This window comes from Brachycentrus maculatus, unplaced genomic scaffold (genome assembly GCF_059751285.1).
Source record: "Brachycentrus maculatus isolate JH-2025_06_01 unplaced genomic scaffold, ASM5975128v1 h1tg000588l, whole genome shotgun sequence".
Taxonomy (NCBI): domain Eukaryota; kingdom Metazoa; phylum Arthropoda; class Insecta; order Trichoptera; family Brachycentridae; genus Brachycentrus; species Brachycentrus maculatus.
The window spans coordinates 423,552-448,627 of NW_028281328.1; the positions used below are offsets into that span (position 1 = coordinate 423,552).

The window sequence follows — 25,076 nt, forward strand, 5'->3', positions numbered from 1 at the left end:
TGTCACAATAGATTTTTAAAAAAATAGTGGCATTCACCAACTAAAACATAAATAAAAATGGATTAATATTACCACAAAATGACTTTTGAAGTAACTTTATGAAACCTTTTTGTATATTTGGGGAGGATGTTCTCTAGGGATTGAAAGATTGATAAAGACATAAAATTAAAATTTTCAATTCAAACCCTTATCCGCACCCCAATGGTGCATAGGGCACTGCATTATACAAACACAGTGTTATCTTGATCGTTAACACACGTGGGAAAGGTGTTTAGCCCTCCGCTTCAGGTACCAGTCCAGGGTAAAATTAAATAAATATTAAGGTGAAAAAATCACTTGTATTTATTTAACCCCCCTGGAAATCGAACCCGGGACATCAATAATACTGAGAGTGTGGATGACTTTTTTTTTAAATAAAGGTACTAAATTACAGTAAACAGAAAAACATTTTTTTTACATTGGTACTTGTACCACCTTTATTCAAAATAAATATACATATAATAAATTACATACACAAATCAAAATTGTCATTTTGACCAGTGACTGGCACTTATGAACACATGTCGTCGAAACTACATATTGCACGATCCAAAACCGACTACATCCAAACATGATACTTTGATATTCAACCGAGAAATGATACAAAGAATGAAAAATATACAAAGAAATCAAAAGATATGAATAATTATAAGGAATTTTAGAAAATATGAGAGATTTATATATGATAATAAAATAGGACTAGCCTAAATGTATCAAATGTAAGAAAATGGTGAAAAATGTTATTCAAATCGTAGTATGAATAAGGTTCAAAGCATTGTTAATCGTTGGATTATATGAAAAACGAGAAAGAATAAAAAAGATGAGAGATTTATATATGATAAAAAAATAGGACCAGCCTTAATACAATACATCAAATGTAAGAAAGAAGCTTGAAAAATATTATTCAAATCGTGGTATGAATAAGGTTCAAAGCATCATCAATCATCGGATGAAGTTTTGAGACGAAATAGAGCTTTAATATCCGCCGTTGGATCCCGAATGTCCTCCATTGGATCCTGAATATCCTCCGTTGCCTCCCGAATATCCTCCGTTGCCTCCCGAATATCCTCCGTTAGCTGGGCCACGTCCATATCCGCTTCCGGCGCCGGTATCTTCATAACGGATCTTGGGCCTGTATCCTTGCTCGTCGGCTTCGTAGGTTACGATCTGCAGGTACAAAATATAATACAATTAATACAAATAAAGACTGGTGACGTCAAAAGTCCACGTAAGCGAAGGGAAGGTATGACTAGATGTGTGGATGTGAAGGAAGCTCAGGACAGAAGAGTGTTGCGTTCCATCCTCTCTGCCTGCCCCTGTAGAAAACGACGTGGTGGTAGTAGTAGTAGTAGTATATTAAATAATTTTATTCATTTCTTGTTTACTTGTTGGCGAAGAGTTCGTCATACATATATATATTATACATACATAATGAATACAGGATGGCGCAAAATTGATCACCCTATCGGAAGACGTTTTAATTTTTGCAAATAACGTCGTACGTCAATCATATTTCATACTCGTAAACTAGACAGCTGCAGTATACAATATGTGTATCAACACTGGCGGCAGCTACTGGACGAATATCATCTTTTCTACTTAACAAAAAAAATGTAAAGGTCCAAATAAATATTTTCATTACTCTACAATAAATATTTGTCCACCTCCGTAGTGTAATGGTCAGCAGGCTCGGCTACCGTTCCGGAGGTCCCGGGTTCAATATCCAGGGGGGTCAAATAAATATAAGTGTTTTTTTCACTTTAATATTTATTCAATATTACCCTGAACTGGTACCTGAAGCGGACGGCTGATCACCTTTCCTTCATGTGTTAACAACGATCAAGATAACACTGCATTTATACGACACAGTGCCCTATGCACCATTGGGGTGTGGATAGGGGGTTTATATTATATACTACAATAAATAAATAAGGAAAAAAATACATTATTGAATTTATATTTAACTTTTTCCAATTTGTTTTGTAAAACGCCAAATTTGATTTGTTTGATGTCCTATTTAATTTGTAATACGTCAAATTTAGTTTATTAAACGTAAACTATAAAGTGAAAACCCTGTATAAGCAATGAGTTGAGGCTTTTGCCCTAGACAACTAACAATAGTTAAAGTATTATGATGATATATGTGTCCAAATACTTCGTAGTCATACAGGAGAAAGTTACCAAGTGCATTGTTTTACAAAAACGTGATCATTGACTATTTGCTATCTTACTAGCTTAATATTGCCCTGAAAAAATCCCAAACGATTTTAAACTTGGAAGTATAATATAATGACTAGTTAAAATGACTAACTGCATTGGTGATTATTTTCTTGCCAAGCAGTCTAGTAACTTAAATGGCCCTCCTGAACATTTTACGTTTTGGTAGTTGGTCACTTTCTCCTGTGCGACTACGAAATCTTGATTATCTCCAATTGTAGGAGTTATTTTCATATTATTTTGTGTCATCTCAACAGAGATGAAGAAAAAAGTAATAAAAATAACAATATTTTGAGTGTGTCCAAATACTTGTTCACAAATCTTGATTATCTCCAATTACAGGAGTTATTTTCATATTATTTTTTGACATCTCATCAAAGATGAAGAAGAATATGGAAGTCTGGGCATTTACGGGGCTGACGACCGTCATCGGCTGGTTTAAGTGATCACTTTACACACGTGTAACATTCACCAATTCTACCCATTATTGACAACCACACTACTCAAATTCTTGGAAGTTCTTTATACATCTCACTAATAGATGTCTCTAGTGAAGTTCTAGTGATTCAAGAACAAGGTTTCTAAATTGGTTCATGTATAAAGAACTTCCAAGAATTTCAGTAGTGTGGTTGTCAATAATGGGTAGAATTGGTGAATGTTACACGTGTGTAAAGTGATCACTTAAACCAGCCGATGACGGTCGTCAGCCCCGTAAATGCCCAGACTTCCATATTCTTCTTCATCTTTGATGAGATGTCAAAAAAAAAATTTAAAAAAAATAAAAATAACAATAGTTGAGATTCCGACCTGTTTCCTGCCATCAGGAAGAAGAACGTAGTATTCTCCTTCAGCCCTGTCTCCTTGGCGAGACTCCTTGTGGCCGAAATCATTGCCGTAATGTGCATCTTGGACCATGTACTCGAAGTTGTAGTTGGCTGGTTCCTACAAATCGTGATGAACACATTAGATCACATGAACATATGATGAAACTTAAGCATACAATAAAGTACAAAGCAAAAAGTATATAAGTAAACGAGTGGAAGCAAAAACTGTTGTTTAAAAAAAAAACATTTGAATGCTGAGATCATTTCCATATATCGCTCACTCCTTTCAACAACATCATATATAAAAAATCGCCAATTTTCAGTTGTGCATGTTTTCGGAATACCCAGAAAATGTACTATATCCCAGTAAAAGCGGCATATTTTTAGCTTAATATTTACTCGCTACAGGGCAGAAAGAGTTGTTTTTACATTTCGAAGAAAAGTTATTGTTTAATAATTTTTTTAAATGTACTAAATATTTTTCAAATGGAGACCTTCAGGTTATACCTAAAAAGATCTGTTGCACAGTAAAAAGTTCAATAAGTGGCTTGATATTTATTTTTAATACCTTTCATTATATTCTTTCACATTAAAAACGATCTCCTGAAAAATCTTTTTTTTTATATATGACGTTGTTGAAAGAAGTGAGCGATATGTGGAGGGTCGTCACCACAATGTTACATTTCCAATATTGCATTAAAAAATACTTTAAATGTAAATATTTTCTTGTTGCGACAAAACATTCACCAGTCCTGTGTTAAACCAATATGAAATCATCAAAACGTAACAATTTTAATAATAAAACCCTTATCCGCACCCCAATGGTGCATAGGGCACTGCCATATAAACGCAGTGTTATGTTGATCGTTTACACATGAAGGAAAGGTGATCAGCCCTCCGCTTCAGGTACCAGTCCTGGGTAATATTGAATAAATATGACAGTGAAAAAATCACTTAAATTTATTTTACCCCCCTTGGGAATCGAACCCAGGACCTCCAGAACGGTAGCCGAGCGTGCTGACCATTACACTACGGAGGCAGATAATTTTACAAGCTAGAATTTCTGATTAGTTAAAATCATTTATAAAGGAAATGTATTGTTTTGGTGAGGACCGCCACATACGTTTGCTAAAATTACGCAAGACTTTTTTTCAAATATACTCCATTTTATTCGGTGTGTACAAAATAAACAATATTCGACTCAAATATTGACCGATTTTAGTATTTTTTTCTGGTATTGATGGAAAACATATTAAACTACTTAATAAAATAAATAAAATAATTATTTTGTTATTAACAAACTTGGCCGATATTATCAACTTTACTGCCCGAAAAAATACAATTGGGAAATAAATCTACCGACAAAAGTTTTTCTACAATTGTCGTTATTTGGTGTTATGTGCATTTTTTCCTTCGTTCATAATATTTTAAACAAATAAATGTTTCTTATTTTACCCTCTTTTACACAAACCAGTTTAATTCCTTCGTATTATTTATTTATGCGTGTTTTTTTTTCGATATACTTGTATCCATATTTCATGGTTACATGTAAGGTAACAATAATTTTTACTGTCCACATTAAAATATTATTTAATTAATAAAGATCAAATAATTCATATTACATATTCCTTGATTTCAATTTATCATTGTCACTGTCTTTTCTCATCTCCATACATCTTTTTTAATATTTTTTTATTATTATCAACATGTATTTTGTATTTTATTTATTGTTTCGGCATTAACTTTGTGGTAAGACTTGTTACAATGATTAAAGAAAACACTTCGTTTTTTACCACTTGAGTTTTATTATAGACTACATGTTTCAGAAGTTAAACTTCCATCATTCAGGTGTGTATAATAATAATGTTACTATACAGACCTGAATGATGGAAGTTTAACTTCTGAAACATGTAGTCTATAATAAAACTCAAGTGGTAAAAAACGAAGTGTTTTCTTTAATCAATGTATTTTGTATATGAGAGCGAAAATCACACGTAAACAAGTAAAGGCTTAAAATAAAAGTTTTAAAATGCCTTTAATAATTAATCAGATTTTATAAGTCATCTTACGAGCTCATTCAGTGGTATTTCATGATGCTAGTGACCAATCGTTTGATCTTTATCTAGTTCAACTTACATTGTATTGATCATCTCCCCCGTATCCACTGCCTCCTGAATAACCCTGGTTGCCGCCGGGAAGGTACTGGTTCGAAGGAGCTCCGTAGTTCTGAGAAGGTTTACCACCTCCGAAGGAAGAACGGCTGTAAGCAAACACGGTAATATAGGAGGCAGTTGCATTTCTAGAAGATTTACGTCACCAGAAAAATTAATAATGATAAAAAAACGTTGATTACTGCCATCTCGCGATAAACAATCAAAGTTGATTTCAATCTTAATAAACTTGACTGTGCTAATCAGATACTTTGTTTTTTGGAAACAAGTATCAAATATAAAATAGTCACAATATTTTGAGTGTGTCCAAATACCTGTTCACAAATCTGGGTTTATCCACTTAGGAGTTATTTTATTTGAGTTATTTGATCATTTATATTATGTGATTGGTTTAAGTGATCACTTTACACACGAGTAACATTCACCATTCCACCCATGATTGACCACCACACTACATTTTTTTTGGAACGCCTAGATATATCGTTAATCTCATTAGCAGAGTCAATTAACTTAATTACCCGAATGAAGACCCTTGACCCCCTGGGGCGCCATATTTGCTGGAGGGAGCGCTCGGGGCGCCATATTGGCTAGAAGGGGCGCTCGGGGCGCCATATTGGCTTGAGGGTGCGCTGAAACCACCCTGGCCAGGGGGTAGGTATCTATTTACTGGAGGTTCCGCCAAACACACTGCAGCTAGGGTTGCGACAAGGGCACATGAGATCTGAAACATTGAACATATTTAAAATACAATTATTAATGTTTTTGTTAATTAAATAATAAATAATTAATAAATAATTATTTTTAGAATTTATAAAAAAATGTAATAAAACAAGAACCAATTCATTTTATCAATTTATTCAAATATTATTTATTGATTCGGCATTAATTTTATGCAATGATGAGTTGATTTAAAAAAAAAAACACTTGAATATACCAATTGATGAGTTTTCGATATACGACTAGTTTCGAAAACTTACAGATGTTTTCATCTTCTGGTAAAAATTTAAACATCTGTAAGTTTTAGAAACTAGTCGTTTGTATAAATAAAAATCATCAAGTGGTATATTCAAGTGCTTAATTTTTTTTACTTAGAAAAAAAATTGAAATATATTTAATATTCATACCTTCATTGTGAATTTATATAGAAGCTCTGCTTGCTGAAAAAAAATATATTAACTTTTAAAAGAGAATATAACATACGTTTGCAGTGTTAATTTGATGTTTTTTTTCATTTTTTTATTTCTTAAATTTATCACATTTGGGATAGAAATTCATGTTTTAACTATAATAAATTTAACCTCATATCGGTTCATATTAAAGAATTATTCGCACAAGTCACAAGAAAGCACTTCCATATTTCCCTTCCCAAACTTCTATATTATTCTTCATCTTTGATGAGATGTCAAAAAATAATATAAATTATGTGTTTGATGTTTCATAAATGAATAAATAATTTAATAAAAATTGTAATGAATCTCACCAAAACGGATGCACTCAATGCAAAAATGAAACTACTATAAGACCTCTTATTCGATCTTCTCAGTTGAAGATGCCAAGAGTCTGTGATACATTACGAGATGATCTAGAGCCTTATATACCTCTCTCCTTCGAGATGGGATGGCTCTCATCGAATTGCGAAAGCAGATCATTTTTTACAATCGTAATTATTCGCGAAGAATCCGTAATGCAAAGAGATTGTATCAAACTAACACACGCAGAGTGTAGGCACAGTTTGGAGGCTGTATCTACAGGTAATCCAAAGTGTAACATGGATTTTAAGTGTAGCATTTTGTAAAGTGCTCTTAACCCCTTATATGGCATTACTATCGGCACAATACTTTATGTTTTTAATTGTAAAAGGAAAACACTTGTCTTTAACCCAAACCAACTATCCATCACGCCGCTTCCCCGCAGGGGTAGGCAGAGAGAATAGAGCGCCACACCACTCTGTCCTTGCAAACATTCTTCGCCTCTTCCACGTTCCTGCATCTCCCCATACATACCCGCCGATTGTTACGACTCCTAACTTGACCACTTTCAAGTATTTGGCATACCTGATCGTGCCAGGTTTTTCTCGGTCTTCCTCTGCTTCTTTTCCCAATAACATTCGCCTCATAAATTTGTTTTACCGTTCTTTCCTCACTCATTCGTTCTACATGTCCAAACCATCTCAACACACCTTTCTTAATTTTATCGATAATGCTTATCTCAGCTTTGCATTCCTGTCTTTTACCACTTGAGTTAATTTTATTATGACGACTAGTTTAGGAAGCTATGCTTCTAATTTCAGTTTCAATTATAAACCAAAATTAATCGTCAATATAATAATAGTCGCCATCATATCTTACAACAAAGTGAATGCCGAAACAACAAATAAAATTTATGTTTTAAATATTAAATTGAACACTGATTTTTTAAGTCTGGGTGTTTGTGATTTATTTTTCATATGTAACTTCCCTATCCTTACTATCCTACCAGCAGACAATCCTCTGTGAAGTGGGAGCTTTGCGGGTTATTCCTTTTTTTAAAGATGGCTTTTTTATCGCCCATGTTCTTACTGATAAAAAAATAAAATCATAAATAAATAAAAACAAACAGTTTCCTTTGTACCCCTTCTTCGTCCTTCAACGTCCGAAAGACACATTTCTTAAATTTAGGCTTATAATAATCGTCGTGTATGTATGAGAAGATGTATGAATTTGGAAGAGGCGACGATTGTGTGCAAAGACAGATTGGTGTCGCATGTGGGTGTTGTTAGTTGTTGGTTCGTATTTTTTACACTTTTCGTAGAAATTTGAAAAATCGATCGCCGCATCCAAAGGGTTAAGTCATGTTCTAGCTAATTGTGCAATAATTGAATATATCGGCACCTCAAAGGTTTTTTGTTAGTTTCATTTATCCAACCAACTAACTACTATTACTACTACCATCAAGCCGTTTCCCGCAAGGATAGGCAGAGAGGATGGAACGCCACACTCTTCTGTCCTGACATACATTCCTCACTTCCTTTACAACCAAAAATCTAGTTTTACATGCCCTCCGATTACACAGACTTTTTATACCACCAGATTTTAGCATCTGATTGATCTGATCGTGCCAAGTCTTTTTCGGCCGTCCTCGTTCTGTTATCCATATTAAATAATAAAAGTTTAAAAAAAATATTTCTTCCTTTATTATTTTTTTCTTCCTTCTTCCTTCTTCCTTCCGTTTACCTCTTTCCTCATTCCTCTTTCCTTTTCTTCTTCTTCTTCTTTCCATTTTATCGCGATGCATATGCACTTACCTTATCCGACCCCGCCCATTACGAAGTACACTCATACATTATCTAAATTACAATATACAAAATGATGCGTCAAAATAGTCTGGAGTTTCATCACCTGGCCTTGCCGGCTAACAAGTACTTCGTATTGATCCGACGCAATTTTCTCCGCTACATACTAAATGCACGATTCTATGGCGATTAACTTGTCAAAAGCAAACGTACATTAGGGTGTCACGCACCAACGCATGTGAAAAACTTAAAATATTTTTTTACAAATATTTCTGTTTTAAAAAAAAATATTATTTACATAAATATTATTTAAAAAAATTGTATACATTTATTCAAATCACAATTTTCAACATTTTTAAAACAATTTTTCGCAGAGACCCACCAAGCCACCTTGTGTGTCTTGTCGCTGGAGTTCTTTTTGAAAACATTTTTACTGTTTTTAACGATTTTAACCTACACAACCTAACCTAACCTAACATACACAAAAAAAGAAAAATTAAGAATGTAAACATTTTACAATTTTCAAAAAATTAACTCTTGATCCCTATTCCTTTATTTTACTTTGTTCCACATGTTAAAAATATAAAAGAAAATAATTTAGATACCGTGCCCGTCCCGGGTATGATTTCAAGGGGGAGTGAAAATAAATATTAGTGATTTTCACTAAAATATGATTTATTTAATATTATCCTACGCCTGGTCCCTGAAGTGCAGGAACGATCAACTTACCTTCATGATAGTAACGATCAAGATAAAACTGCGTCCATACTATGCAGTGCTCTATGCACCATGGGTGATAAGTCTAAGTCGAAAGCCCTGTCAATGCCCAGACTTCCATATTCTTTTTCATCTATGGTAAGATGTCAAAAATAATGTATAAACGTATGACTTCCAAATTATTTTTATTTTATTTTAAGCAATGTGGTTGTCAATCACGGGTATATTGGTAAATGGATCACATAACCTCCCCTGACAGAGCGTAAGCTCTGTAAATACCCAGAAATCCGTATTCTCCTTCATCTATGCTAAATGTCTGAAGTATTAAAATACAAATCGTTGATTTTTCTAATTGAACGCAACTTGCAGACTCAATCTGAAATATGCAAAAAGTGACCCATCCTAATGAAACTTTGGTCTAGATAAAAGATTTATATCTATCATTAGTGATACCTTTCGTTCATTCTTCGTTCTACTAATATATAGGAGGAAACAAAACCCATTAAATATAATGGTATATATATTCACCTTGAACAATTCGAGCATCAGTTTACTATTAACCTTTGCCGTACCTATCATCCAAAAATTACACGTGATTCGAACCGGGTACCATAAGACCCCAGTTTATATTTGTATAAAAATCGAAGTACGCAGCTCGCAGCAAATACCAACTCGCCGCAAGCTGAGTCAAAGGTACCAAGTCCGTGCCAACGCGCCATCAAAGTACGTATTGATATGTAAGTAATAATAAGACATATAGAAGAAAAAAAGTCCCTCTCCAAGCACAAAAGCTCAGCCTCTTTTTTGAGGCTCAGCACAACTAAAATTTTAAGATTTTATTAAGTAAAAATGAAAAAAAAACTGTATTAAATACAAGACTTAGCCATCTTCAGGGTTTATTTATGACTAGGTTGTTGCCGAAACTAGTTGGTTGTTAATAAAAATGTGAGTGGATCAAAAAACAAAGTCTTTTCATTTCTCTAAATATTATGTAACAATGATCCACAAAGTAAATGATTTCAATAGCCATAAAAAAATAAGAATAAAAATAAAATAAAATAATTTGAAAAAAAAGACTCATTGTGATTTTTGTCGAAAAAAATATTGATAATAATACAAATTATAAAAAATAAAAAAGGGTAAGGTTTCTACAATATAATTTTAAAGTTAAAAAAAGAATATGGAATAAATAGCTCTAATAATAAAAAATTAATGGAATTAAAATTTATATATGGGGGATTTCAATTCCCCTGTTAGATCAGGCTAGGTTAAAATGAGTAATCCTTGCAAAGTTAGTGAATTAGATTCTCCAATGTTCAAATAAAAATATGAAATTAATTAACTAACAAAATAACTAATCCGTTCGCTGCAGGGGTAGTCAAAAGGAATACAACGCCATACCACTCTGTATTTGCAAACATTCTCCGCCTCTTCCACATTCATGCATCTCCTCATACAAACCCGCCGACTATCTTTATATCGAATATTTGACATCCCTGATCGTATCAAGTTTTCCTCGTTCTTTAACACGACTTTCTTAATTTAAACGATATTGCTTATCTCAGCCTCGCATTCTTTCCTTTTTTCACCATTTGAATATCTATTATCCATCGTTTTACCACACATTAGTCTGACGGATCGCATTAAATTAAGTGTAAAAGATTTTTAAAAAATACGTTAGGGATAAAAATGCATTTTATTGTACAGTTTGTAAAATTTGAGTAGTGTGGTTGTCAATCGTGGGTAGAATGGTATGTGTTGCACGTGTGTAAAGTGATCACTTGATCAGCCTATGATGTATGCATATTTATAGTTTAAAATTCTTTGGGATGTTTTTCAGGGCAATATTAAGCTAGTAAGATATCAAATAGTCAATTATCACGTTTTTGTAAAACTTGGTCACTAATCACGTTTTCAAATAGTCATTAATCACGTTTTTGAAAAAAAGGTCACTTTCTCCAGTACGACTACAATATTTAAAAACTCCTATAATTGAGATAATACAGATTTGTGAACAATTATTTGGACACACTCAAAATGTCGTAGTTAGTTAGTTAGTTTTTGTGGCAGGCGACCTTGATCGAAAAGACGCATCTGTAAATTATTTAAATCACAAATTAATAGTGATATCGTAGTCGTACAGGAGAAAGTGACCAACTACCAAAACGTGAAATGTTCAGGAGGGCCATTTGAGTCACTTTGCTTGGCAAGAAAATAGACATCAATGCAGTTAGTTATTTATAACTAGTCCATATATTATACTTTATATGCCCTGTAAATATGCATACATCACGAAAACGTAAAGATCACCCCTAAGTGGAGAAACCCAGATTTGCGAATAACTTATCATCTTTCTAGACTGTCGAGATCAGCTCTCCTCTTCCTCAGGTTGTAGGTCCTTCTATCGTGGACAACGTCACCTAGGCCATACCTTCGAATCATGTTATGTTTCTGCAGCATCCATTCCTCTAGATGTCTTTCGAGGAAGATCCATTGCGATTGCCTGGTTTACAATATGGTTTTTTGTGTCCTATGTTGCTATACCATCTCAATTACCTTTCCTCTACCTTACTATTGATGCCTGTTACAGCCAGGCTTCCTCGAATGCGTGAACTCTTTATTTTGCCTCTAAGGAACACTCCAGCTGACCACCTAAGCATTCGCATTTCAGCAGTTTCTAGTTGCCTAGAGTAGGTGTTATACATCGTCCAGCATTCGGAGTCATAGAGGAGTGTAGGTCTGACAATGGTTTGATAGACTTTACTTTAATCTCTTTTATATCTGATAAACAAATAATCAAGTGCCTTTTGTATTATTTTTTGACATCTCATCAAAGATGAAGAAGAATATGGAAGTCTGGGCATTCTTTACATCTCACCAATAAATGTCTCTAGTGAAGTTCTAGTGATTCAAGAACAAGGTTTCTAAATAGTTCATATATATAGAATTTCCAAGAATTTGAGTAGTGTGGTTGTCAATAATGGGTAGAATTGGTGAATGTTACACGTGTGTAAAGTGATCACTTAAACCAGCCTATGACGGTCGTCAGCCCCGCAAATGCCCAGACTTCCATATTCTTCTTCATCTTTGATGAGATGTCAAAAAATAAAATTAAAATAACTCCTGTAATTGGAGATAATCCAGATTTTGTGAACAAGTATTTGGACACACTCAAAATGTTGTAAGTGCCTTTTGCACCACTGGATGCTATGAGAAGAGGAAGAATACTAATTAGTCGGCAATCAATCAGTCTGTTGCGAAATTCACGAGATTTTTGGAGACTGCTGACTTGAAAGAGCAATTTTCGAAACATCTGCTCACGACTAAAGGATTAAGTAAGATAAGCGTAATTTTGTTTGCCCTTGAACACCTTAATTTATTGCCACTACTGTACATAGAATGCACTAAGTCTAATACCAATTACAACTATGATTAGTGACAGATATATTAAGGCCTTACTAAAAAAACTAACTAACTAACCATCACGCCGCTTCCCCGCAGGGGTAGGCAGAGAGAATAGAGCGCCACACCACTCTGTCCTTGCGAACATTCTTCGCCTCTTCCACGTTCACGCATCTCCTCATACATACCCGCCGATTGTTACGACTCCTAACCTGACCACTTTCAAGTATTTGGCATACCTGTTCGTGCCATGTTTTTCTCGGTCTTCCTCTGCTTCTTTTCCCGCTAACAAATTAAATTTCATTCAAATTCCGCTCATAAATTTGTTTAACCGTTCTTTCCTCACTCATTCGTTCTACATGTCCAAACCATCTCAACACACCTTTCTTAATTTTATCGATAATGCTTATCTCAGCTTTGCATTCCTTCCTTATTTCACTATTCGTACATCTATCATACATCGTTTTGTCGCACATTCTTCTGAGAGATCGCATTTCGACTGCGTTCAGTCTACTTTCATCCTTCTTTTGCCAACTCCATGTTTCACTTCCATACATTAGAGTTGGAACCAGGACTCCGTTGTGCACTGCCAGTTTAGCTTCCGCTGATAGGTTTTTATTTGCTATAACTGATTTCAGTGCACCATTAACTTTGTTCCCAGCATTCACTCTCCTTTCTAAGTCTTTATCAATCTTTCCATCCCTAGAAAACATGCTACCCAAATACACGAAATCATCCTTACTAGCAAATACAGGCCTTACTAGCAAATACAGAATTCAATAAGCGATAGGCTGCCGAAGAGGCCACTCGTCTCTCCAAGCTCGATTTTTTTAAAGAATATATATTGGTATTATTTTTTTATATCCCAACATAGTTATGGAATAAGCTGGTTTAAGTGATCACTTTAGACACGTGTAAAATTCACCTATTATACTCATGATTGGCAATTGCACTACTCAAATTCTTGGAAGTTCTATATACTTATGTATATAATCTAATTTCGAAACATTGTACTTGAATCAATAGAATTTCACTAGAGACATCTATTGATGAGATGAGAACGCTTTTTATTGAGCAGAAACTCTTATATTTGTATGTGATAATCCAGCTTTGTGAAGTATTTAGACACAATTAAAATTTTGTTAATATGTATTGGAGTATGTTTTGTTTTAAGAATGTGTTATGTTGTGAATGGGTTATGGTCCCGTGGTTAGTGTCGCGGACTCTCGAGCCAGAATTTCTTCGTTCAAACCCACTCTACCACAATTAATGATACCTAATTTTATTTTATTTATTGTTTCGGCATTAACTTTGTGGTAAGACATGTTACAATGATTAAAGAAAACACTTCGTTTTTTACCACTTGAGAAAACACTTTGTTTTTTCCCTTGTTCCATATAAAGGCCAAATTATGAAATTTCTTGAAAATTTAGAAATCCAAAAAAACCTGAATTCTAATAATAATTTATTAAATAATATATTGTTTCAAAATTCTTCACCATTGCTTTCCATTTTTCCTTTGTTTTCAAACTCCGTCCCTTGACTAACCCCTTCCTTTTACTTTCCCCTCTCCTTATTTATAGAACAATTTTATATTTTATATTTTAGTTACTATACAGACCTGAATGATGGAAGTTTAACTTCTGAAACATGTAGTCTATAATAAAACTCAAGTGGTAAAAAACGAAGTGTTTTCTTTAATCATTATACCTATTTTTAATAATGAGCCGCTTATGTTCATACAAATAGTATGAAATTGAAGTATTTTTGTAAATAATAAAAACACAGACATGTCTCTTTTTAATTCTTAATATATTTTATCAACACCTTACCTTTCCACAAGTCTTTAGAGATAATCAAGATTTTGTGAACAAGTATTTGGACACACTCAAAATGTTGTAAATATAAATGCATTTGATAAAATATCAAAGATGTTATCATTTCAATTAAGTATTGCAACTAGCTTGCTCTAATTTTTTCTTCAATACAGTTTGATTGACCTTTGCAAAGTGCTTCATGCTGCTATTACATTTGAGATGATTATAATAATCTTCATAGCGAATTTAGAGCCTTTCTCCGATTATCTAGTATCCATTCTACAGCTCCTATAGTGTATTTCCATCGAAGGTTGCTGAAACAAAAGGATTGAAGGATTACCTGCAATTTGTACGAGATTTAATTTACAATATGTTTTTATTGGTTTCATGATGATATTATTTATATAAGATCCTGATCTATACATGGACCTTCTTCTCCTGGCTCCATCCCAACTTATCGCCTTAGAAGACTGTTGGTGTCAGCTCTCCTAGTCCTCAGGTTGTAGGTCTTTCTGCAATAGACAACGTCACCTAGGCCATGTCAATTTTGGACTATTTCCTTTGACGATCTCGTTTCGTCTGCTTCACTTAACTATAAAATCATAATATATATACATATATATATATATATATATATATACATATATATATATATATATATATATATATATATATATATATATATATATATATATATAAATATATATATATATATATATTTTATTTATTGTTTCGGCATTAACTTTGTGGTAAGACATGTTACAATAATTAAAGAAAACACTTCGTTTTTTACCACTTGAGTTTAATTATAGACTACATGTTTCAGAAGCTAAACTTCCATCATTCAGGTCTGTATAATAACTATTAATATGTTAATATGTTATTATACAGACCTGAATGATGGAAGTTTAGCTTCTGAAACATGTAGTCTATAATTAAACTCAAGTGGTAAAAAACGAAGTGTTTTCTTTAATTATTATATATATATATATATATATATATATATATATATATATATATATATATATATATATATATATATATATATATATATATATATATATATATATATATATATATATATATATATATATATATATATATATATATATATATATATATATATATATATATATATATACATATATATATATATATTTATATATATATATATATATATATATATATATATATATATATATATATATATATATATATATATATATATATATATATATATTTACATATATATATATATATATATATATATATATATATATATATATATATATATATATATATATATATAAATATATATTTATATATATATATATATATATATATATATATATATATATATATATATATATATATATATATATATATATATATATAAATATATATATATATAAAACTAACTTACTAACTAACCATCACGCCGCTTCCCCGCAGGGATAGGCAGAGAGAATAGAACGCCACACCACTCTATCTTTGCAAACATTCTATATATATATATATAAATAAATATATCAAAAGATTTTAAATATTGATCAAAAGAATACTTTTTCAGTATTATGAAACAAAAATTAGAATTATAAAATATGGAGAATTGAAAAAGTGGCAACTCAATAAACTAATCTAAGGCGTAGATGTTCGGAAAATTTATAAAAGTGGAAATATCTGGAAAACTAAGGCACTACCTTCGATGTGTACTGCCAGTTTATTTTCGCTGATAGGTTTTCATATGCTATGACTGATTTCAGTGCACCATTTACTTTGTTCCCAACATTCACTCTTCATTCTACATCTTTATCAAACTTTCCATCCCTAGAAAACATACTACCCAGATATGCCAAATCATTTACCTTTTCCGAAATTTCCTCATTTACTAATATTTTACTACTAGATCTTCATTGATTAAAGAAAACACTTGTTTTATACCACTGGATTTTTATTGACTACATGTGTTTTCTTTAATCATTGTAACATGTCTTACCACAAAGTCAATGCCGAAACAATAAATAGATCTACATTCATCTCTTTAAAAAAAAAGCGTGATAACTAAAAAAAAAAAAATTAAAAAATTGGGAAAACCCAGTGTGGACACATTATTGTAATATTGAAACTATGAATATGTGTATGGTGAGAAAAAACAAATAAAATACAATATAGCCATACAGCCAAATGCAGATGCTTGTAATCGAAGCTTTACATAGATTAAATAAAATTATGAAAGATGGCAGTAATGTATAATAAAACGGTTTATGTTCTCTGGTAAACAAAAATGTATGTGTATGTTTATATATATATATATATATATATATATATATATATATATATATATATATATATATATATATATATATATATATATATATATATATATATATATCTATATATATATCTATATATATATATAAATATATATGCACATAATCCGCCTCCGTGGTGTAATGGTCAGCTCGCTCGGCTACCGTACTGGAGGTCCCAAGTTCGATACCCAGGGGGGGGTCAAATAAATATAAGTAATTTTTTCACTCTTATATTTATTCAATATTACCTTGGACTGCTACCGGAAGCGGAAGGCTAATGTGTTAACGATGTTAGCTTCATGTGTTTACGATCAAGATAACGTGTCCTATGCAGTGCCCTATGCACCATTGGGTTGCGGATAAGGGTTTGAATGAATTAAAACATATTACATACATAAGTTATATTTTAATATTCCCGATGATTAATTTCCGTTACTCGGTTTGGGACAGGGATTAAGGTTAACAAGACTAAATCAGAAAGTTAAATAAATATAAAAATCAAACAAAGCTATCTCGGGGTAAAATGTAAAATATAAAGTAATAAACGGGTAAAGTAAAAAGGAATATAAAAAACAAAAGCTAAGGAGCATGTACCATATAAAAGAAACATATCGCCCACTCCTTTCAAGAACGTCATAAATCAAAAATCGTCAATTTTAAGTTGTGCATGTTTTCGGAAAGTCCAGAAAATGTATTATATCCCAGCAAAAGAGGCATATTTTTAACTTAATATTTACCAGCTACAGGGCAGAAAGTGTTGTTTTTGCATTTTGAAGAAAAGGTATTGTTTAATTATTTTTTTAAATATACTAAATATTTTTCAAATGGAGAAAAAACCTTCAGGTTTTACCTTAAAAGATCTGTTGCACAGTAGAAAGTTCAAAAAGTGGCTTGATATTTATTTTTAATACATTGTATTATATTCTTAAACTTTAAAAACGTTCTCCTGAAAAATCAAGTATTTTGATTTATGACGTTCTTGAAAGGAGTGAGCGATATGAGAAAATATAAATAATCATTTACACAAATATCTTTCCATTAAGTAATTTTTTCAGTTCATTCATTTTTGGTCTCTGACTGAGTTCCATTTTATGTATGTATTTGTCAGGCAGCTGGTCAATGTGGGTAAAGGCAATATATTGTAAGGACCTTACTCCAAATTTAGTAGTGTTTAAATTTCTTTTAAAATCACTACTTTTAAAACAGAGTTACATTTGAATTATATAGTATAACATGTTTTTAAGTAGGAAGTGTACAAATTGTTGTCAGGTAGCTGGTTAATTTGGGTATAGGCAATATATTGCAAGGACCTTACTCCAAACTATCGGGTTGTGGTCCCGTAGTTAGTGTCGCGGACTCTTTAGTAAGAGTGTCTCGGTTCGAACACATTCTACCACGATTTGATACCTTTTTCTATTAATGACCCGCTTAGGCTCACAGATATACAATAGTATAAAATTGATATATTTGTGTAAATAATAAAAACACAAATATTTCTCTTTAAAAAAACTTAGTTTATCAGCTCCACATGTTTTTTATTATGTCCTCGTGTATAATGATGATGAATTTCACTGGTTTGGTGTTGCTGTGAGTCGTTTAAAACATTATTTTGAAGCATTGTATTAGTAATCTCATATGTTGGGAGAGTGTCGAAATTAGTGCTCAATTTTTTTTTAATGAGTTGTGTACGGCAGATAAAATGTATTTCTAATACCTCTTTTATGTATTTAATTGATCACTTTACACACGTGTAACATTTACCAATCCTACCCATGATTGACAACCACACTCAAATTAATGACTACTAGTTTTGGAAGCTCAACTACCATCGTCAGATTTGAATAATAATAATAAATTATCTATATATATATTGTTCAAATTCGAAACAAAATGCTTGATGAACAATACATTGAGAAGTTCAAAGAATTCGAGTAGTGTGGTTGTCAATCATAGGTACTATTCTGTATTGTTTGTATTTAGAAATTTGTCTTCTTTGTTGTGAAACCCCAGATACAGCAAAGTAACGAAATCAAACAAATCTATTTAAAGTGTCAATAACTGGGTACTTTACCCTTAAAGGATATAAAATAAAATTTAAATAAAAACAAGAACAATTTAGTGGTAACATTTCACCATATTTATTACATTATAAATAATACATTTTGTACATGAAAAAAATAAATATGATAAACTAAGTTTACAATAAGAATTTTTTTAATTCCTAAAGTAACTGGCACGAATGAATGATAAATACATATTCACATACTAAATCATAACCAATATTGCACAGGTTTGGGTTTCACCCATATTAATTACATTTTATTAATTCAACACTCATTTTTTTTTCTTTTAAAGCTTTTTGATGCTTAGAGAAATAAAAAAATTAAATAAAAAACTTAAAAATAAATCTAGTTAAATGGCAGTGAAGCAGAGGAAACAATATCTTCCAAGGAAAGGTCTCGAAATTGGCATGGCCTAGGTGACGTTGTCCATGACAGAAGGACCTACAACCTGAGGATGAGGAGAGCTAACTCCAACAGACTTCAAAGAAAGACATCTAGAGGAAGACCAAAGAATTCATGGATGCTGCAGAAAGATAACATGATACGAAGGCATGACCTAGGTACGATGTCCATGATAGAAGGACCTACAACCTGAAGACGAGGAGAGCTGACCCCAACAGTCTTCAAAGATGATAAGTTGGGATGAAGCCAGGAAGATGATATAATGAAAAAATATGAAAACCTGACTGAAGTATAAAAAAAAAAAAAAAAAAAAATATCACAAAAAAATAAAATTTTAAATAACTAATTATTCGAACACATGTTCCATTCATGTCAATAATAGGGCGCGCAGTCAATCATTGGGTCGTATGGCAGGTTGTGGGTTAATAAGGGCCTTGGGGACCGGAAGAGTATCCTCCGTTAGCTGGTCCTCTTCCGTATCCGTTTCCGGCACCGGTATCCTCGTACCGGATGGAGGGCCTGTATCCTTTCTCGTCGGCTTCGTAGGTTACAATCTAGAAGACAAAAAATGTTTGTTAATCTTTTTGAGACGGCTTCGTTTTTCTGTTCGTGTAGCGCGTTTTTACTGTCACAAAAAATGTTCAGATGTCATAAAACGATATGAAAAATGATTCTTATAATTGGAGATAATCCAGATCTGTGAACAAGTATTTGGATACACTCAAAATGTGTCACCTACGATATGTGGAAAATAGACCGCGCTCAGCGCTGATTCGTTTAACGCGCATTTGCTGTCACGATTCACCCGCGCTAAGCGGGGTGCGACTGTAAATGTCTCACCTGTTTTCTGCCATCGGGAAGAAGGACGTAGTATTCGCCTTCAGCCTTGTCTCCTTGGCGAGACTCCTTGTGGCCGAAATCGTTTCCTGATTGCTCGTCCTTGACCATGTATTCAAAGTTGTAGTTGGCCGGCTCCTGGTTAAAAAAGACGATATATTACGTCACGGGATAACAAACGTCTGCCTTCCACATATCGCTCACTCCATTCAAGAACGTCATAAATAAAAAAACTTGATTTTTCAGGAGAACATTATTAAAGTTTAAAAATATAATACAATGTATTCAAAATAAATATCAAGCCACTTATTGAACTTTTTACTGTGCAACAGATCTTTTTAGGTAAAACCTGACTGTTTTTTCTCCATTTGAGAAATATTTAGTATATTTAAAAAAAAAATGAACAATACTATTTCTTCAAAATGCAAAAACAACACTTTCTGCCCTGTAGCGGGTAAATATTAAGTTAAAAATATGCCTTTTTTGCTGGAGTATGGTACATTTTCTAGGCATTCCGAAAACATGCACAACTGAAAATTGTCGATTTTTGATTTATGACGTTCTTGAAAGGAGTGAGCGATATCTGCATCCAAAAATGCATAAACCGTGGTAATTGATTGATGAACAATATAAATTTATTTCTTGAATGTTTTCCGCAGATACTTTGTGGCACATTTTATAAACTTTATAAAATTAAATAACTTAGGATTTTTACGGAGTGTTTGGAAGTTTTTGGTGAAAGCATTTTAATGTTTTGAATGTTTTTTAATTAAAATAAGCCCTGGTGATAACAAGGTTCTTGTCGAAAGCGGTTGGTTAAATTGCATTAATAAAAAAGTGATTAAAACTAAGTTATTTAATTTTATAAAGTTTGAAAAATATATGTAAATTTATAAATAAATTATTTTTTGACATCTCATCAAAGATGAAGAAGAATATGGAAGTCTGGGCATTTACGGGGCTGACGACCGTCATCGGCTGGTTTAAGTGATCACTTTACACACGTGTAACATTCACCAATTCTACCCATTATTGACAACCACACTACTCAAATTCTTGGAAATTCTATATATATATGAACCAATTTAGAAACCTTGTTCTTGAATCACTAGAACTTCACTAGAGACATCTATTGGTGAGATGTAAAGAAGCTTTTTACTAAGCAGAAACTCTTATATTAGTATGTGAGGTCGCCTTTTTCACATTCATGCATCTCCTCATACATACTATTATAAATAAATGGTTGAATTTGAGAAGAAGTATCTGTTTTTACACGAAAGCTGATGGAAATCTGATCATTCCAGTGCTTACGATCATATAATTAGCCGAATTAAGTGAATAATTTATATATATTTTTAGAACATATGAATTAACCAATGTTTTGATAATGTTGAATGAATTGCTTTGAAATATAGCGCCAGTTAAATGATTGCTAAGCCCTGTAAATACCCTAAAATTAAATTATGAATATACATTATAGGTTGAAACTAAACTCTAAACGAAGAATCTGTCATTTTTATACAAAAGAAGATTAAAAATTTGGCATTCCAAGGCTTAAATTTAGCTGGATTAAGTTATCAATTTAAACATATTTTTGTAAAATAAATATGTATATAGCAAAAAATGCTTTAATAATAATATTTTATTATATATTTATTTATTTATTTATTTATATGTTTATTTCTTAATTAATAATGAAATAAAACATGAGCTATTTAAATTGTTGCCATATAAACCACTAACTAATTAATAATTACGCCACTTTCCGCAAAGTAGGCAGAAATAATTGAATGCCACACCACTTTGTCTTTGCAAACAATATTCGCCTCTTCCACATTCATGCATCTCCTCATACATACCCATCGATTATTCCGACTCCCGACCTGACCACGCCCAAGTAATTGAAGTACTTAATAACCTCAATTTTCCTCGGTCTTGCTCCGTTTCTATTACCAACAATATACATTCTTGGAAAATATACACCATTTCAACAAAAACATCATAGTCTTACTATTATTATACACAATTGTGAGCTTCATTATGCAAGTGTTCACAAAAAAACAATTCGCTCGTACAGAGTTTGTTGACCTTGTTTTAAAAACTGCTTAGGTCATCGTTCGAATTGCTGCATATACGAAATAAGATTCACGCAAACAGTTGACCTTAAAAGTGACATCTGAGCTGTAAATTATTTGTGCATATACGATAGTCAACAGTCCGGCTTCTCCGGAGGAGTGAAACGTGGTTTCCTCCCAGCAATGAGCAAATACTGACAAGATCCTGATTAGCCCACACTAGATTATCCCTCCTGTTCCCACAGATTGAAATAAGTATATTTTTAATTATAACAAGTTAAAAGAAACAAAAATCAACATACTACACCCATAAATATATTTCTTTTCAATTCAAGAATCAGTCTTGCTGCAGCATTTAGCACTGATTGCAGTCAAGCCATTTTATTACAATAAAAGCTTATTTTTCTTCGTTTTATTCCTCATTACTGAGGGTTGTGACCCTTGTGGTAGCAATGACTCTTTTCAAGCTATCCCTTGACTAAATTGAAAGCTGACCCACCGCATGACCAGATCTGATGCAGAAGCATCTAGGCTTCCTGACAGATCTGCTCTTGCTAAGCAATATTTTTTAACTAAGTTGCGAAATTTATTAAAAATGTGAAACAATATAAAATTGTATTTTACTGTGAATTTACATTTAAAAGCTTTCAATATACCTGTCACTGCCAATCTAAATCTGTCACCAAATTTTCTGAAAGTACCCTGGCGCTTAGGCAGTGAAAGGGATTAGTATTTAGATCAGTCAGCTAGATCCGACTCCGACCCGACGCTGGCCGGTACAGAGACGCCTACAACCCCGACCAGCACAGCAGACTGACACGGAACTTCCCTTGACTATACCAGATGTATCGCTCCAAGGGTACAATAAAGTAAGGATTGGATATTTTTGTTTTTATTGACTTACATTGTACTGGTCATCACCTCCATATCCACTTCCTCCAGAATAGCCCTGGTTAGCAGGAAGATATTGGTTTGATGGAGCTCCATAGTTCTGAGAAGGCTTGGGTGCCCCGTAGTTAGAAGAAGGACGACTATGGGACAAAATAAGATATTATTTATTGATTCGGCATTAACTTTGTGGAATGACATGATTATTTTATTTAAATAAAACACTTGAATATACTACTTTAATGAATAATTTAGGAAATTTAGAAATACCTAAAAATTTTAATTCAGATAAAACAATAATGAACAATATATTGTTTCAAAATACGTCATCATTATTATCAATGTTTCTTTTTACAAAGAATCTTGTTCCTTAACCCCCCTTTCTATATTTATTAACCTTCATATTCGCCTTAATATATTTTTGTTCGTTAGTTTTAATTTGTACCAGAAGATGAAAACATCTGTCGTTTTCGAAACTAGTCGTAAATAAAAATAAAACTCATTAAAGTGGTATATTCAAGTGTTTAATTTTAATAAAATAGGACAAGATAAGGCTATATTAGTTATAAAGATAGCACCAATGAAAGCAAGAAAAAACACTCATACCACGATGGAAAAGAAAGTTAAGTAGAGGAAATTTGAAAATTCAATTCAATTCAATTCAAACCCTTATCCGCACCCCAATGGTGCATAAGGCACTGCATTATATAAACACAGTGTTATCTTGATCGTTAACATGAAGGAAAGGTGATCAGCCCTCCGCTTCAGATACCAGTCTAGGCTAATATTGAATAAATATCAGAGTGAAAAAATCACTTATATTTATTTGACTCCCCCTGGGAATCGAACCCGGGACCTCCAGAACGGTAGCCGAGCGTGCTGACCATTACACTACGGAGGCGGACTAAAAATTAGATAATAGAAAAAGCAATCGAGATGAGATGAACACATAGAACGCAGAGAATCTGATCATATTGAGAACTAGGCAATCGCCATGTTCTTCCTCGAAAGACATCTAGAGGACGACCAAAAATGTCATGGATGCTGCAGAAAGATAAAATGATTCGAAAGCATGGCCTAGGTGACGTTGTCCATGATAGAAGGACCTACAACCTGAGGACGAGGAGAGCTGACCTCAACAGTGTACAAAGACGATAAGTTGGGATCGAGCCAGGAAGAAGAAGAAGACAATACAAAAAAGGTAAACTATGAAAGTTTGAACACTCCATTTCATTCATCGATCACATTGTGTAATACCGCTTAAAAATACTATTTAATGACTATCAGGTCAAATGTGCAGAAAGTAAACGATGAATGATAAAGAGAATGTTATATTAGCATACCACAAAGATAATTTAACATACTGGAAAACGCATCAAAACGTGATTTTAATTTTTATATGCAGCTTACAATTTAATCATTTCTTGAATGTTTTCCGCAGATACTTTGTGGCACATTTTATAATATCTTTATAAAAATAATTAACTTTGTTTTCACCACTTTTTTATTAATACAATTCAAAATATTTAGAATTTTTATGGAGTATGTGGAAGTTTTTGGTGAAAGCATTTTAAGGTTTTTATTGTTTTTGATTTAAAATAAGCCCTGATGGTGACAATGTTTTGTTGAAACCGGTAGGTTGAATTGTATTAATTAAAAAATGGTGAAAATAAAGTTAATTATTTTTACAAAGATATTATAATTTAATAATTTTTGTGCCAAAAAAAATTAATAACGATGTTTCAAAAAATCGTTACCTGGAGCTGAATACAGCTTGGGTTTGTCCTCCATTTGGAGCGCCATATTTGCTGGACGGGGCGCTTGGGGCGCCATACTTGCTCGACGGAGCGCTGGGAGCACCATAGTTGCTAGACGGGGCACTGTATTGGTTGGAAGGAGCGCCATAGTTGCTAGACGGGGCACTGTACTGGCTGGAAGGTGCGCCATAGTTGCTAGACGGGGCACTGTATTGGCTGGAAGGGGCGCCATAGTTGCTAGACGGGGCACTGGCGCTCGGGGCGTTGTAGTTGCTAGAAGGGGC

The 25,076-nt window shown here is 32.8% G+C and overlaps 1 protein-coding gene across 1 annotated transcript; it reads right to left on the bottom strand.

Moving 5' to 3' along the window:
- Positions 1 to 1,014: 1,014 nt before the first annotated feature.
- LOC148301263 (uncharacterized) lies at positions 1,015 to 25,073 on the bottom strand (the record flags this gene model as incomplete). Its single annotated transcript, XM_088273538.1, has 8 exons — positions 1,015 to 1,206; positions 3,064 to 3,198; positions 5,217 to 5,340; positions 5,770 to 5,972; positions 19,661 to 19,789; positions 20,076 to 20,210; positions 23,052 to 23,178; positions 24,793 to 25,073. Coding segments are annotated over 8 exons (1,326 nt in total), but the record flags the coding sequence as incomplete, so codon positions are not given.
- Between the last annotated feature and the right edge of the window lie 3 nt (positions 25,074 to 25,076).